Source organism: Passer montanus, unplaced genomic scaffold (assembly GCF_014805655.1).
Source record: "Passer montanus isolate IOZ18808 unplaced genomic scaffold, ASM1480565v1 scaffold26, whole genome shotgun sequence".
Classification (NCBI taxonomy): Eukaryota; Metazoa; Chordata; class Aves; order Passeriformes; family Passeridae; genus Passer; species Passer montanus.
The window spans coordinates 7397179-7411256 of record NW_024367261.1 but is presented as its reverse complement, the minus strand read 5'-3'; the positions used below and the strand labels follow the sequence as shown (position 1 = coordinate 7411256).

The window sequence follows — 14078 nt, the reverse complement described above, 5'->3', positions numbered from 1 at the left end:
CGAAGCGCCAGGGCGGAAAGGAAAACATAAGGGTAGGGGGAATCCCTTTAAAGGGGAAAATAATCTCAACCCGCGGTCCGCCAGGGCGAGCTGCCCCGGGGGGCGAAGCGAGGCGCCGGGAGGTGGGAACCCCCCTGCCCTGGAGCCGCCGAGCCCGGGCCCCGCAGCCCCCGCCGGTACCGGCGCTCCCCGGCCGTGCCCCGGTCCCGGTCCCGGGTGGGCGGTTCGGCAGCGCGGCCCCTCCCTGCCCGGCCCCTCCCGTCCGGAGGGACAAACACACCTGCCCCGAGGGGCCTGGCGGCGTAGCAATGATGACAAGGGCAGCCCAGTGTTAGGGTTCAGTTCCAGCTGATTTTATTTCCTTCCCGAAGAAAAAAAAAAAAAAGGAAAATAAAAACAAACAAAACAAAAAAGAGAGGTTATTTACAGAAGGTATATCAACAATCTGACAGGCAGTGAACTTGACATGGTTAGCTGGCATGATTTTTTTTCTTTTTTTTTCCCTTTCCCCACGTTGTGTTGTGGGTGACCGTAGACCAAAAAAAAAAAAAAAAATCTACACAGCATATTGCACAGGATGGATGACCAAAAAAGAACAAAAAAAAAAGAACAAAAAAGTTAAACCCTTAACGGAACCACCTCATTAGGCAGACGTCCTAGTGCCTGTCATGTTATATTAACATACATAAACACACAATCTTCTTTTTTGCTTATTATAATACAGACTTAAATGTACAAAGATGTTTTCACTTTCTTCATCTTAAACACAACAGCTATAAACCTGAATACATATGCTATCATCATGCCATAAGAGACTAAAACAATTATATTTAGCGACAAATAGAAAGGATTAAATAGTCAAATACAAGAATGAAAAACGCAGTACATAGTGTCGCGAACTCAAACCGGCATTTCGATAGATCCAGTGGTTTAAACGGCACGTTTTTGCTTAGAAAAAAAGTGCAAAAGATGTGGTTTACAAGTTAAAGGTACAGGATCCCTTCTGTGTAAATGCACCAGTTGCTTCACTTCATCCGGGGACAGGTGGCTCCCCAAAACGGTAGCATACAGTGTAAATCCCTTCCCCGGGCCCCCAGCCGCCCCCTCCGCCAGAGGCGGGGGGCTGCGGAGCGGGCAGCGGCGGGGGCGGTGAGGGATGCTGTCACTTTAAGATGCCTGCAGATTGGAGTGTAAACATGGACAAAATAGGGGCTGATTCGTGGGTGTGTGAGAGTGTGAGTGAGCGTGAGCGCGCACACGCGTGTGAGATACTAACCAGCGGCCCTGTTGTTAAAATCAGGAAATCCAAACAGCGATTTACACCGATTTACACCCCCTTTATATATTTTTTACAAAAATACACTGAGAAAATAATCAAACGTTTTCATCTCTCTTCTCTTTTTGTTTTTAAAAGTGTCAAAAGTCTACATTTAAATATAAAAAATTAAAAGTTAAAACTCTAGCCCTTCAGTGAAGGAGACATAAAAATGGTGCGGGTAACAACGAGAACTACCAAAAAAGGACAAAGAAATACAAAGTCAAAAATGTTTGGCCAGTATAAATACGTCCACTTATAAAATGGCATCCGATTACATTTACAAGGAAAAAAAAAACAATACGAGGATGGAGCATCGGTGAGAAAAAACAGTCTTTTCATTTACAGCTATAAGGAACAAACACATACATACTCTGAGAAAAAATTTGGTCCTGAATTTTCATTTTTTTAAAGTCCAGCACAGATTTGAGTTGCGTTTGAATCCTTTAAAGAGTTAAGAATGAAAAAAAGCTGGTGATATTTTTGTAGGAATCAAACATAGCGCCATCTATCTGCTTTTATATTATCCTAACACTAGTTTTGTTTTTTTAAACTGTTCAACAGTCTTACAGAAATCTTGAAAAGATAGACAGAATAACATGCTATATTAAACCCCACCAGTGAAATAATCCAACACCATCACGATTCTGAGTAAGAAGAAAAAAACTACTTTTTTTTTGTATTTTCGCTTTTTTTTTTTCCTTTTTTTTGCAAAAGCCATCGCCCTCAGTTTCCCCTGTACCACATCATGACAGAAACTGTTCCCATTCGGTCTCTGTTTCAAAAGAAGTTTTCAGTGTTCTTGAAGTTTCAGCCTTATTTTTCTCTCTACATATTACATGAGGTGACTGAGAAAAGCGCTGCCGCCACCTTATCTGTACGTGCAAATCCATTTCAGTTTATTATTATTTACCCCCACCGTATTTCCAAGATAGCTCTCAAGTGTAAGTCTGGCTCTTCTCCGCTTAACTAGGATCTCAGTCCAGCTCCATCCACCTCCTCCTCCTCCCAGCATTGTTGCCTCTTCTCACCGCAGAAGAAACCGGGACAGGATTTCTCCCCGCAAATGTGAACTTTGCGAAGGATTTGGGTGGATTTTCTGTTCCTTTTTTTTTTTTTCCCAAGCAGTTCTGATCGCTCTTTCTTTGGAAAGGGCGAATGCTCAAGACATCCAGTGTGCTCTCAGCACAACACATCGCTCCCCCTCCTCTTTATTCCTATAAAATGGGCAATAATAAAGAACCCAGAGGTGTGTGTGGTTTCCCCTCCCTCCCCCTTTCTCTGTCTCTCTTTTCAGGAAATAAAAAAAGGGAAAAGGACAGCGTCTCGCTCCCGCCAGTCTCTCAAAAAGCACCGTCAGGCTCCTCTCTCGGAGGGGGTGTGTGCGAGTCCGTCTGCAGCCGGAGGAAGGGGACTGCTGGCCTTTCCGCAAGAAGAGGGCGATCCCGCTCCTTCCCCAAGCTCAAAAAGCAGTCTTTCAACAGCCCCTTCCCAGAAACAAACAAAACACTTCCTCCCTCCCCAAAAAACCCCAAAATACAAACACCGAACAAAACAGAAAAAGACACAAAAGCGCCTGGCGGGGTGGGCGAGTCCTGCCGACAGCCACGCGCGCCGGTGCCTCCTCCAGCAGGGCCCGGCTCTCGCCTCAGTAAGTGAAGACCAGGTTGGAAATGCTGGACTCCAGCCAGTCCCCCGAGATCATCTCACTTACCTCCGGCGTGCAATAGTCCGGGAACTCAAAGTGCGAGCCCGAGCCAGGCTCGAAGTTAAAATCCAGGTCCCGGTCCAGCACCGAGGAGCTGAAGCTGCCCAGGGACATGCTCTCAAAGCCGGGGCTGGGGTTCAGGTCCAAGAGGTCGTCCTCAAACTCGTCGTCCGACGAAGAGGAGCCGGAGGAGGAAGAGGAGGAGGAGTGGGAGGACGCGGAGGAGGAATGCGCCGTCGAGGGGGCCGGGGAGGAGGCACGCAAGCTGGTGTAGCTGCGGTGATCCGAGGGCGAGCCGGAGCCGGAGGGCGAGGGGCAGGCGACGCCGCCGCAGTCCCCGTCGGGCCGGCCCGCGCCGCCGCCCCCCTCCTCGTAGAGGCTCAAGGGGTCGCCGGCCTCAGCCGAGCTGCTCAGCGTGGGGCTGCCGGGCACGGCGCCGCCCGGGGAGGCGGAGGCAGCCGCCGCCTGCCCGCTCCCGAAGATGTAGACACGCTTCAGCTTCTTCTCGGCGAGCGGCTTGCCGGGTCCCGAGGGCGCGCCCGCCGCCCCCCGGGGCTTGTAGAGCGCCTGGTGCTCGGGCGGCAGCAGCGCGGCCGACGGCTCCCCGGGGAACGGGGCGGCCTTGCCCCCCGCCGCCTTGCCGTGGGGCTTGGGGCCGCCGGAGCCGCCGCCCGCGCTGCCCCCGCCGGCGCCGCCCCCGCCGCCCTTGTCCGCCTTGTCGCCGGGCTTGGCGGAGCTGTTGCCCGACTTCACCTTCTTCCTGGGCCGGTACTTGTAGTCAGGGTAGTCCGCCATGTGCTTGAGGCGCAGCCGCTCCGCCTCCCGGATGAAGGGGATCTTGTCGCTGTCCTTGAGCAGCTTCCAGCGCTTGCCCAGGCGCTTGGAGATCTCGGCGTTGTGCATGTCGGGGGACTGCTCCATGATCTTTCGCCGCTCGATCTGTGACCATACCATGAAGGCATTCATGGGCCGCTTTATGTGCCCGCTGGGTGTCTTGCACCAGCTCGGGTCATCCGCCTTGCCCCCCGTGGAGGCGGTGGAACCCGGCGTGGGGGAGGAGGCGATGCCCAGCTCGATGCCGGCCCCGGAGTCGGAGGTCTCGGCGGCCAGCAGCGCCTCCGTGTTCTCCGCCGTGTTGGTCTGCTGCACCATCGCGGCGGCGGCGGCGGGGGGCTCGCCGGGGCTCAGCGCCGCTCCGGCGCGGGGCAGGGCACGCAACTTCTCACAGCGGCACCGGGACGGCGCAGCCCCCCGCGGCCGCGCCCCCGCTCCCCGCACCACTTGTACTTCCACACCGGCGCCTCGTCCCCGGCGGCGCGGTCCTCTCCCCCTCGAGGCAGCGGCGGCGGCAGCAGCAGGAGCGGCGGGGCCGCCCGCGGTCAGACAAGAGTTTCTGCAAAAGCAGCGCCGCGAGCCGCCCGTCCAAGTTTGCTTTTTTTTTTTTTTTTTTGGGGGTTTTTTTTTTTTTTTGTGGTGGTTTTTTTTTTTTTTTTGGAGGGGGGTGTCGGTCTGCTTTTTTTCCTCACCACATCGGGTTTCCCCCCTCCCCGAAGCAGCTGGTCCAGTTCACAAGCGCGTTCCGCCTGCCCGCGGCGTTTCAGGAGAGCGGCACTCCTGCCGCCGAAAGTCTCTCAGCGCTGGGCACGGCCAGCGTGCACCGCCGAGGGGGAGGGGGGAGGCGGCGCGCCCCCGAAGCCCCGAAAATCCCGGCTCCAGGACCCGTGGTGGCGGCGGGGTCGGCGGCCAGGAGTTTGTGCAGGTTGGATTTGTCAGTTGCGAGGTACCGGGCGACAAGGAAACCCCTCAGGATAAGGCAAAAAAAAAAAGGAAAAAAAAAGAAAAAAGAAAAATAAGAAATAAGAAGGCAAAAATAATAATAATTGAAAAAATCGCCGTAAAAAAAGAAAAATAAAAGAGCGCTCGTGCATGAACGAGTGTGTACGTCCCCGGCAGGAAGAGCGGCGAGCCGGGCGCCCAGCTCCGTTCTCCTCCTCGTCCTCTGCCGACGGCGGTGCTGCTGCTTGCCGCTCCGCGCCCGCGGAGCCCCGCGGAGCCGCCGCCGCCCCCCGCGCTCGCCCGCCGGGCGCTGCCCCGCGCCCCCCGCACGCCGCGCTCCGCCGGCCGCAGCTGAGAGCGGACCCCGCGCCCGCCCCGCGCCGCTTTATCCTTTCGCAGCCCGCCCCGCGGCCAATCGCGCGCTGTATCCAACGCCCTCCGCGTGCCAAGCCCCGCCCGCCTCCCCGGGATTGGCGGCCGGCGCGGAGCGGTAATAATGGCCGCGTGCAATGGGAAGCGCCCGCGCTGACCTCATTCCCGGCGGCGGGGCGAACTTTTTAAAAGGGGCAGGAGGGCAGCTCCGCGCGCCGCCCCGCGCCTCGCGAAGAAGAAGAAAGAAAGGGAGAACGGGGAACCAAGGCGTCCCGCCCCCGCGCGCCGCGGCTGCGGGGCGGCGAGCGCGGACACCTGCCCGCACAAAGGGCCGGGACGCTGCTCCCGCCGCCCCGCAGCCGCCGCACGCCCAGCGGGCAGCGCTGCCCGGGGGATGCCGGAGGGCGCCCCGCGCCCGTCCCCACGCCCACACGCGGAGTGTCACGGAGGGGTCGCCAGCCCTGCAGAAGCGCCCGGGAGGCGCTGCCGTCACGCCACCTCCGCCGCGGAGCCGGAGCGGAGCGGAGCGGCGCAGGGGGTGGGACGGCACCGGCGGCGGGCACCTCCCGCGGGGCGCCGGGCCCCGCACCGGGCAGGGCGCTGAGTAACGCTACCGCCCGCCCCAAATTCCCCGGCGCGGAGCGAGGAAGAGGTGTTGCCCTTATCGCGTTTTTACCCTCCGACCCCTCTCCTGCGTTTCGCTACCTGCCGCTCCCGCATGCCGCGCTCCCACCGAGACGCCCGATCCCGGGGACAGGCTGCGACTGGGGGTCCCAGCCCGTCCCCTCCGGGTCCCCAGAGAGCGGGAGGGGCCGCGGGAGGAAGAAGCGGGGCGCAGCCGGCAGGCAGGTACGGCCCTGGCGGGGAGGTGCTGCCGCGCCTCTGCCAGTGCGCCCCGCCGAGCAGGGCCCCCCCTCCCCGCCTCCCCAGGGTTCTTCCCGGGCTGAAGGTGCTCTTCTGGTATTGCTGTTCGGTCTCATGCGCCCCTCCCTCTGTCCTGCAACGATCAGTAATGAAGAAAAGCAGGGCAGCGAGGTCAGGCGCTGTGCAGCACCCCCGCAGGTCTTGTGGCATCAACCTCCCCTCCAATATTCAGGTAAAGGGGGCAGTAAGACCATAAAAACAATGGTAGTGTTACTTCCCAAAGATTCCTCACATCACTCATCAGGCCAGGGACCAGAAAAGCTATTAGGCAAAACACAGCACCAGTTAAAACTATATTTTTCTTTTTTTTTTTTCTACACAACACCCATTAGAAACACCTTTTTTAAATCAGAAGCAAAATAATGGTTGGATATAGCTAAAATATCTAAGAGGTCTAAAAATAAGTTGTATATAGTTGCAAGAAAATTTATGGTAGGATCCTTTAGCAGAGCTTCTAGCTGGATTGAGAACAGGCTTTGAATATTAAGATCTCACACTGGACTCAAAGAACACGGCTGTGAAGTGCTGAGAAAAATCCTGAATTCTCAGTACCTCCCTGGGTAGGCCACCTACATTACTGAGACTGTTTACAAAGATACAAATTAAATTATAGCTTTGCTTGCAAAAATAATACATTGGTTCCTCATACAGCCTCTGGTCAAGATTGGATAAAATATTGCTTTCCTCTAGGCTGACGACATCCAGTGACATCAGTGGAGTTTCTCACCTTCACACTTTGTAAGTAGTAAATTATGCTGTGTTTTTCCCCTGCAGCCCCAAAGCTAAGATCAAATCTGTTCTACCCTCTACAACCAACATCTACAGAAAAGGAGGCTCACTGTGGGTTTGGTGTCAGGAATAAGCCCTGGCTTTTGCTTACACTCTTGGTATTCATGTGCAGCAGCATGAAAAACTGGGACTGGGAGCAGTAGCTTCTGGCTGCTCCACCTGTCAGCATGGTATCCAGCAGGATTTCAACCCCCAACTGTTGTATTTTACATATAAATATCAATTTGTTTAAACTACAAAGCAAGTAAAATATTCCCATGTTTCCAGACACAAATTAAAGCAAAACAAATAAACCCCAAACTGATAGGCAAACAAAAAAGAAAAAGCGTAAGAAATTTTTCACTTGTTTATGTTAAGTTCTGCAAGGTCTTGACCACCATGAATAAAATTCATCTCCAGGTGAGGAGTTGTCTTCCTGATCAAAGCAGCCACATCAATTTAATATTGGTTCAAAAAGTGGGGATGGATGGAAGACTATTATTTCCTGAACAAAAACTCCACAAAAGTGAAATTTAGGGCTACTTAATAAAGCAAGTGTAAGAACACGATGTGAAACTCTATAAAAAGCATTTTACAACAATTTCTTAGCTGTTTCCTCAAAGTTAATTGTTTCCACCCCTCATCCTCCAGTGGCGGACTGAAAATACTTTCCAGCTCCCCAAATTTTTTAAGCCTAGGCATAAAGCACGAGCATTCAACTTCCGTCTAAAAATGAAGTTTTAAGAGTATTGGCAAGGCTTCTCCTCGTTTACAACTTAAAAACCCTTGAAACTCCCTTTCTGTTTCCTGCAGGCTCCGTGAGGCCGGGGATGCGGCGCGGGACGCGAGGTGGCAGCGCTGAGCCTCTTCTGCCAGACGTGGGAAAACGCGGAGCTAGCGAACATGCGATTATTATTGTTTTAATTTTTTTCCCCCCTGTGGTTTTATGAAGCAGCATAAGCTGCAAGTTTCTGACTGAAATTCGGTGGGTTTCCGTCAAAGAGCGGCAGTGCCCACGCAGTCAGCTGTACGCCGCCGGAACAGCGTGCGAGTGATGCCAAACCCCGATGCGGGGTTTAAGGGCAGGGGCACTGAAAACACACCGGGACCTGCAGCTCGCCTTGCACATGGAGCAAGAGAGATTTGCTCAGGAACAATAACTCTGGGCAAATCTACTGCAGGACTGGGCACTTAAAGCATTGATTCCAGCATTCCTATCCCTGGAAGTGTTCAAGACGGGGTTGGATGGGGCCCTGAGCAGCATGATCTAGTGGGTGGTACCCCTGCCATGGCAGGGGGTTGGAACTAGGTCATCCTTAAGGTCCGCTTCGACCCAAATCGTTCTGTGAATCTGTGGTTGACTGCAGGTGCTCTGTGTGAATCAACACGCAATCCTCACCGGTTAAAACGTCTTAAGGACACGCAGATTTAGCACCGCTCTTCCCCCCTCCTCGCTCTTCTGTTTTGAACTGAGGGTTACCAGCGCACAGGCTCCTTTAACTGCAGCCCTTGCCGTTGGTCTTTTCCACACCCCCAGCTCCGTCGGCTGTGGGAAACGCTTTGCAACCTACTCGGTCTGAGCTCTCGGGAGCAGACCTTCCCTCCCGTGAGCGTGTTCCTGCGTGCCCCCGCCGGCGCGGAGCGCTTCCCTGCCCTGGCGCAGCGCAGCCAGGAGCCCCGCGGGTGCTGCGGCCGCCTCTTACCCCCTGCAGCCTCCCCGCTCCGCAGCCGCCCCGGCGCGGCCGCTCGGCTTCACTGACACGCCGTCAGTTCCGCGCTGTGAGCCCAGCGGCCCGCAGGGATGCGCGCAGCGGCGCGGCTGTGCCCGCAGGGCGCGGCTCTCCGCGCCCCCGCCGCCCCACGAGGTGCCCGCGGCGGGGCAGGGCCCGGCCGTGCTCACCCGCACCGGAGGGGCAGGGCTCTGACCCGGGCACGTCCTGAGCAGTGACATCCGAGGGTCGTCCAGCGATCCTAGGGGACACGCTGCGGGGAATAAATGAATGAGTGAACGGGATTCACTAACATCTTGCTTCCCGTGCCCCGTGACAGGCATCCACAGGGTAGGGAAAGGTGGCATCTTATTTATCTTGAAGAAACCCCTCTATTATTTCTAAGTGTTTTCCTCTGTAACACATATTTTTCCTGACATTTTGCGCTGCATTTGAAATAGGTGTATTGGGGTTATTTCAACCTCCTTGAACTGCAAATGACAAGGCCAGAGCAGTGGTATGCCACTGAAGAACACATTCCCCACCACCTTCCTATTGCCTATTTTGATCCAAAGAAAATAAAGTAGTCGAAATGCTTGCCATTAAGGGGAAAAAAATTTAAAAAGGCATGGCTTTTGAAATAACATGATGATAACAGATATTCATCAAAGATCAAAGAGCGTGCTTGAGGATCAGAGGTGTAAACTGAGACATGAAAGAGGGCCCTCCTTCGTCCTGTTTGCAAGAAGAAAACTCCATTGTACAATTGCATCACTCCGATTCACAGTGTACTTTTATTTAAGGTGATTCATAAATGCTTTGAACTCTCTCCGATAGCTTTGTGGAGAACTTTTATTACTGGGAAGTGTTTTATGGAGGATATTATTTACTTAGGAGTGAAAATCTGTTGCCTAAAGTTGTATGGTATTGTTTCGTTCCAGACTGTATATTCACTTGCATTTTACTTGAATACAAGCCTGCACATAGACACCCAGTGCTCCTGTTATGAAATGCCAACACTTTTCTAGCTCATTTAACAAAATAAGTAGGTAGGAATCCATTTGCATATACAAATTTATATTAATTCAGATATTTATCACTTTTATGTAAATGTTTGGTTTGGGAGGACAGGAACACCTCTCCAGTGATTTTAGTAAGAAAATATGATAATGCTTTCTATCCTTTACCCACTTTGTGACTTTTTAAGTTTCAGTTTGTTCCCTAAGAGTAACACCAGTTCAAAAAGCTCTGCCAAAAATATTAATAATAAAGAAACTTGGAAACACATTGTTTGCATTTACTTAAAAGGAGAACTGCGTCTCCTATTAAATCCTGTAACATTTAGTAGACTTTTTTTGTTGTTGTTTTTTAACAGCTTTATATAAGAAGAGTTTTTAGTTCATTTAAAAAAAAAAACGTTTTGGCAAGCCTTTTCTGCAAAGTGAAAAGCCACAAGGTTGAAGAGGAATTACCGGTCTGCTGCATATGTAGCAGCGGATTGCATATGCATGAGCTGCAGCTGCGTGAAGGCCACCCCGGGAAGGGGAGCCCAAGAGGAGAGCCAGCGAGGGGAGCTGGCGGTGCCTGCAGCCAGCTCTCTGACAGGGCCGATCCTTCCTCCCTGCAGGAGGGTCAGGAGCCAGGGCCCCACTTCTTTGGACCACTGCACTTTTTGAACGCGTTCCTCACCTCTGCCCCTTACGTTCCCTCCCAGCCATCTGTGTTCTCCTTCCTGCTTGCCCTCACCTTCCCCTGCCTTCTACAACCTTATCTCCACCGCCAGTGTAACGTTCAGCTCATCTTTTCCTGCCATCTCTATGAAGGAGCAAACAGCTGCCAGCAGGCAGTTCAGCAGAAGCCCACATAGTACCAAGAATGAAATAATATTTGTGCCCACTTCCACAACATCATGATGTCACCCAGATTTTAGCATCACTGATAAGGGGGAGCTACAAAACCACTGTGCATTGAGTTAAATGTGGGTTGTTTTTAAGGATCTTCAGGTGGGATGTTGCATACTATTACATTCAGTGTATGAATGTCTTCTTGTATTAAGAGAAATGTTGCTTGTACTTACTCCTCCTGGAAAGGAAGGATAAGGTATTCCCTGTGCACACAGGAAAAATATGTTTTTTAAAATGAAGATCTTAGCATTTCTGGCTCGGTTTTTGCAAGGTCATTTCTTTAGTGATATATTTAAGATAATTAAACTAAGGGAGGGGGGGAGAGAAAAATATCCTGCATATTGTTTAGTTGTGAAAATGGTCCTTTTTTTCTTTTGCAAGCTCTGGGTTATTAACCAGTGATTTTCAACAGGATCCAACTCTAAGTAAAAAAAATCCTCTGGCAACCTGCAGGCAGCTTGGGTTATCTATGTACAAGGTATTCTGGCAGTAGTAGACAAAAGAGTGGTCTATCATTTCCAGCATTAGAGAGTGTTTATTTGTTATCATAAAATTGCCTTTGTACTCAAAAAAATCTATCACCCTCCATTCAGCCCAATACTCTTCAGACATTAATAGATTAATTCCTGTCAAACAGTTTTTATTTAACTTTTCTGATTTGATGTTCCTGATGCACAGATCAAAAAAAGCTAGATCAGGTTCTGTTGGGAAGAGGCAAAATTCATTTAAATCTAAAATGAATGAGAGAAAAAAGTAATTTTTTCTTTTCCCTTTTGTGCTCTGGACAAATAGAAGTTTGGCTTTCATCCTGGTTCCTTCCATATAATTGTTCTTAATGATGGTGCTGGTGTGATAACTAGTAAGTAGATTTTGTTTCTTAATCTTTTCTGAATAGATTGCTCAAATGATATCACTCTGTACTTGCCAGTGTCTCTTCTGTAATCTCTGAGACCTATCTCGCTTAGGCTGTTTGTGCAGAATAAGTTTATTAGTTTGATATTAAACATGAATATTTATTTAGAAATAATAATTTTTTAAATCTTGTTTTCTCAGAAAATTGTATCTTTTTGAACAGAATGAAGAAGGTGGTGGAATACTATCCCATGTAATCCTGATCTAGCTTTCACAGTCAAGAGGTGTATACAGCAGTTATCTCAATGTGCAGGTGTGCTCAAGTGAGGCACAATGTCTGAATTTGCATTGCTCTATAGAGTTTGTATTCAAGTGTGAATTAGTTACTATGAGAAATAAATTGTCTGTATGGAACTTCAGAAAACTGGAATATCATGCACTATAAGAATCAGGCATTTTCTATGTCTTTTCCTAAATTTAAATCATGAGCTCCTGTCTTTCCACCAATAACACAAAGTCTGGTTTCAGAATAGGTATCCGAAATTTATTTTAAAAAACCCCATAACTTTGAATTTTGCTTTATAAAATTATTGTGTTATTTAAATTGTATGAGTATGCTAGTGTACAGTAATTTTGTGGATTATAAATGTAGCAGTTGAAAACCATTACAAATCTTGTATTTCTGCTAATTAAAAGTCTTCCACAGAATGGTTACCTGCTAAACTTTTGTTGTTTTTTTTGGGACTGCCTTTGAAATTGGAGGTGTAAATCTTGTTGATAAGTTAGAAAATATCACTGTATTCAGGAAGACTGTGCACATCCAAATAGTCTGTTCTTACTCTCATTTAATTGATTTTTTTTTTTCACTCCTTATTTTAGTGTCTGGCTGATGGGCACCTTCGAATGACATGGGGGTGACTTCCACAAATCAGTAGTCTGCTCAGAATTATTGGTAAATTACACGTTTATATGCCAAGTAAGATGTTTCATAATGGCCTTACAACGCAAGTATCTCCCAGATAATACAGAAAGACAACATTTACACCAACATTGCTCATACTTCATCAAACCTGCCTTCACCAGGAGTCCGAGGTCTGCTCCTTCAGGCTCTCCTCCTGGTCTTTGTGGAGCCTGTGAGGTGGAAGGTGACACGGTGCTGGTGGGTGATGCTGCAGCATCCCCATGCACGGACATTCCAGGGCTGGAGTCACTGGGAGCTGCCCACGCGTGCCCCAGGGCCGGGGCAGGGTTGGAGGCACGCACTTCTTGCAGTTTTCCTTGGGCTCTCACCCCTGTGACATAAAGCACTGGAGAAAGCCTCTGCTGGGGTGGCCCGGGTGTTATGTGGGAACAGTGTAGATGCTTCACAGAGCGTGGAAGTAACCAGGATCCAAGGCTGCATCTCGTGTCTTGTAGCCGATGTGTTAAGTAAGGCTCATTCTGGAGGTGTGTGACTGTCAAGGAACAGCTCTGAGGCACCATGGCTGCTACAACGAGCACGTGCAGATGCACAGCCACTGTGCTCAAGATTTCTGTGTATGACCTTGTCAAGAGAGAGAAAAAAATCGCTGGCAGAAAAAAATAGCGAGACCATTGGGGAGAAAAAATTCCAGCATTTAGGCGACAGAGCTAAAAAAGACAGAAGGTATCAAGTTCCTTTAGAAATACACACTGGAGGCACTTACATTTTAGGATAGATATACCCTGCAGTCTGTGGTGTGGTGTAAAAATACCTGAGCTAACTGTATATGAGCCATCTCAGGCACCAGAAACAACACCAGCTTTTTAGGTTCTCACCCTTGTTTAATGCATCCCATCAGCAGTGATTCCAGGGTGGCTCCAGTTTTCCGAGGTACTTACACAGCAGCTGGGAACGGGCTGTGGTGCTGCCTGGCTCTTGTCTGGCTGGTCCCCTGTGCAAAAATCTTCTCCCCACTCCATCCTGAGGGAAGGCTTCACCAAGTAAGCACCATCAGGCTTTTGGCTTCTTTGCATAACTTCACCAGCCCACAGCTTCTCGTGTCTTGAACTTTGTTTCACTGTTCTCAGCCTCTAGTACAACTTCTGCACTAATTTGTTACTAATACCATAAAGGAAATTTAATCAGCAATGACCCAGAGCACAGCTCTCATTCCATCCAGCTTTGCAAAAATTTACCTATGGGTGGTTTATTGATTTCCTCTTCAGAATCACACACAGCAAGTAAGAAGAAAAATTGGCCACCTACTGATGAAGATAAAAATCATACATTACTTAATCTTTCTCAAGTAATCTATTTTTGTTTTTTCCTTTTTCTTATCCTAGAAATATATTGCCATCTTTACTGCTATAAATGGAAGAAGTTCTGCTGTTCTTACATAGATATATGCTGATGTATTTAGTAATCTTATATGCTTCATATCTATATTCAGTAACAGAGGTTTGAAAATGCCTGCTGCTGTACATCAGCAGCTTGAAGCTGCTTCTCAGAAAAGCTCGACATGTAATGCCAAAATTACTGCAAACTGGGGGAGAGAAGTGGTGTCTGACTGCTCTTTGGATTGTTCACTGAGTTCTAAGCAAATCCAGCTGTGAAAGGATATCTGACACTCAACTATCTCACAGCCATGGTAAGACTTCAACTCAGACATTTGATTGTATTTACTTTTTTTTTTCCCTCCTGCAATTGTTCTTCTTTTGGAACACAGGGCAACAGTGCTATATTAAGCAGTGACAGGAGCGGTGGAATCTGTTGTTTAATGAGGGCTGTA

The 14078-nt window shown here is 49.8% G+C and overlaps 1 protein-coding gene across 1 annotated transcript; it reads right to left on the bottom strand.

Moving 5' to 3' along the window:
* Positions 1-331: 331 nt before the first annotated feature.
* Positions 332-4479, bottom strand: SOX4 (SRY-box transcription factor 4). Its single transcript, XM_039712141.1, has one exon. It carries the CDS (start codon positions 4173-4175, stop codon positions 2964-2966), a length of 1212 nt encoding a protein of 403 aa, XP_039568075.1. The 5' UTR covers positions 4176-4479; the 3' UTR covers positions 332-2963.
* Between the last annotated feature and the right edge of the window lie 9599 nt (positions 4480-14078).

Coding starts and splice junctions, on each gene's coding strand:
- SOX4 (XM_039712141.1), bottom strand. CDS start 4,175: ATGGTGCAGCAGACCAACACGGCGGAGAACACGGAGGCGCTGCTGGCC.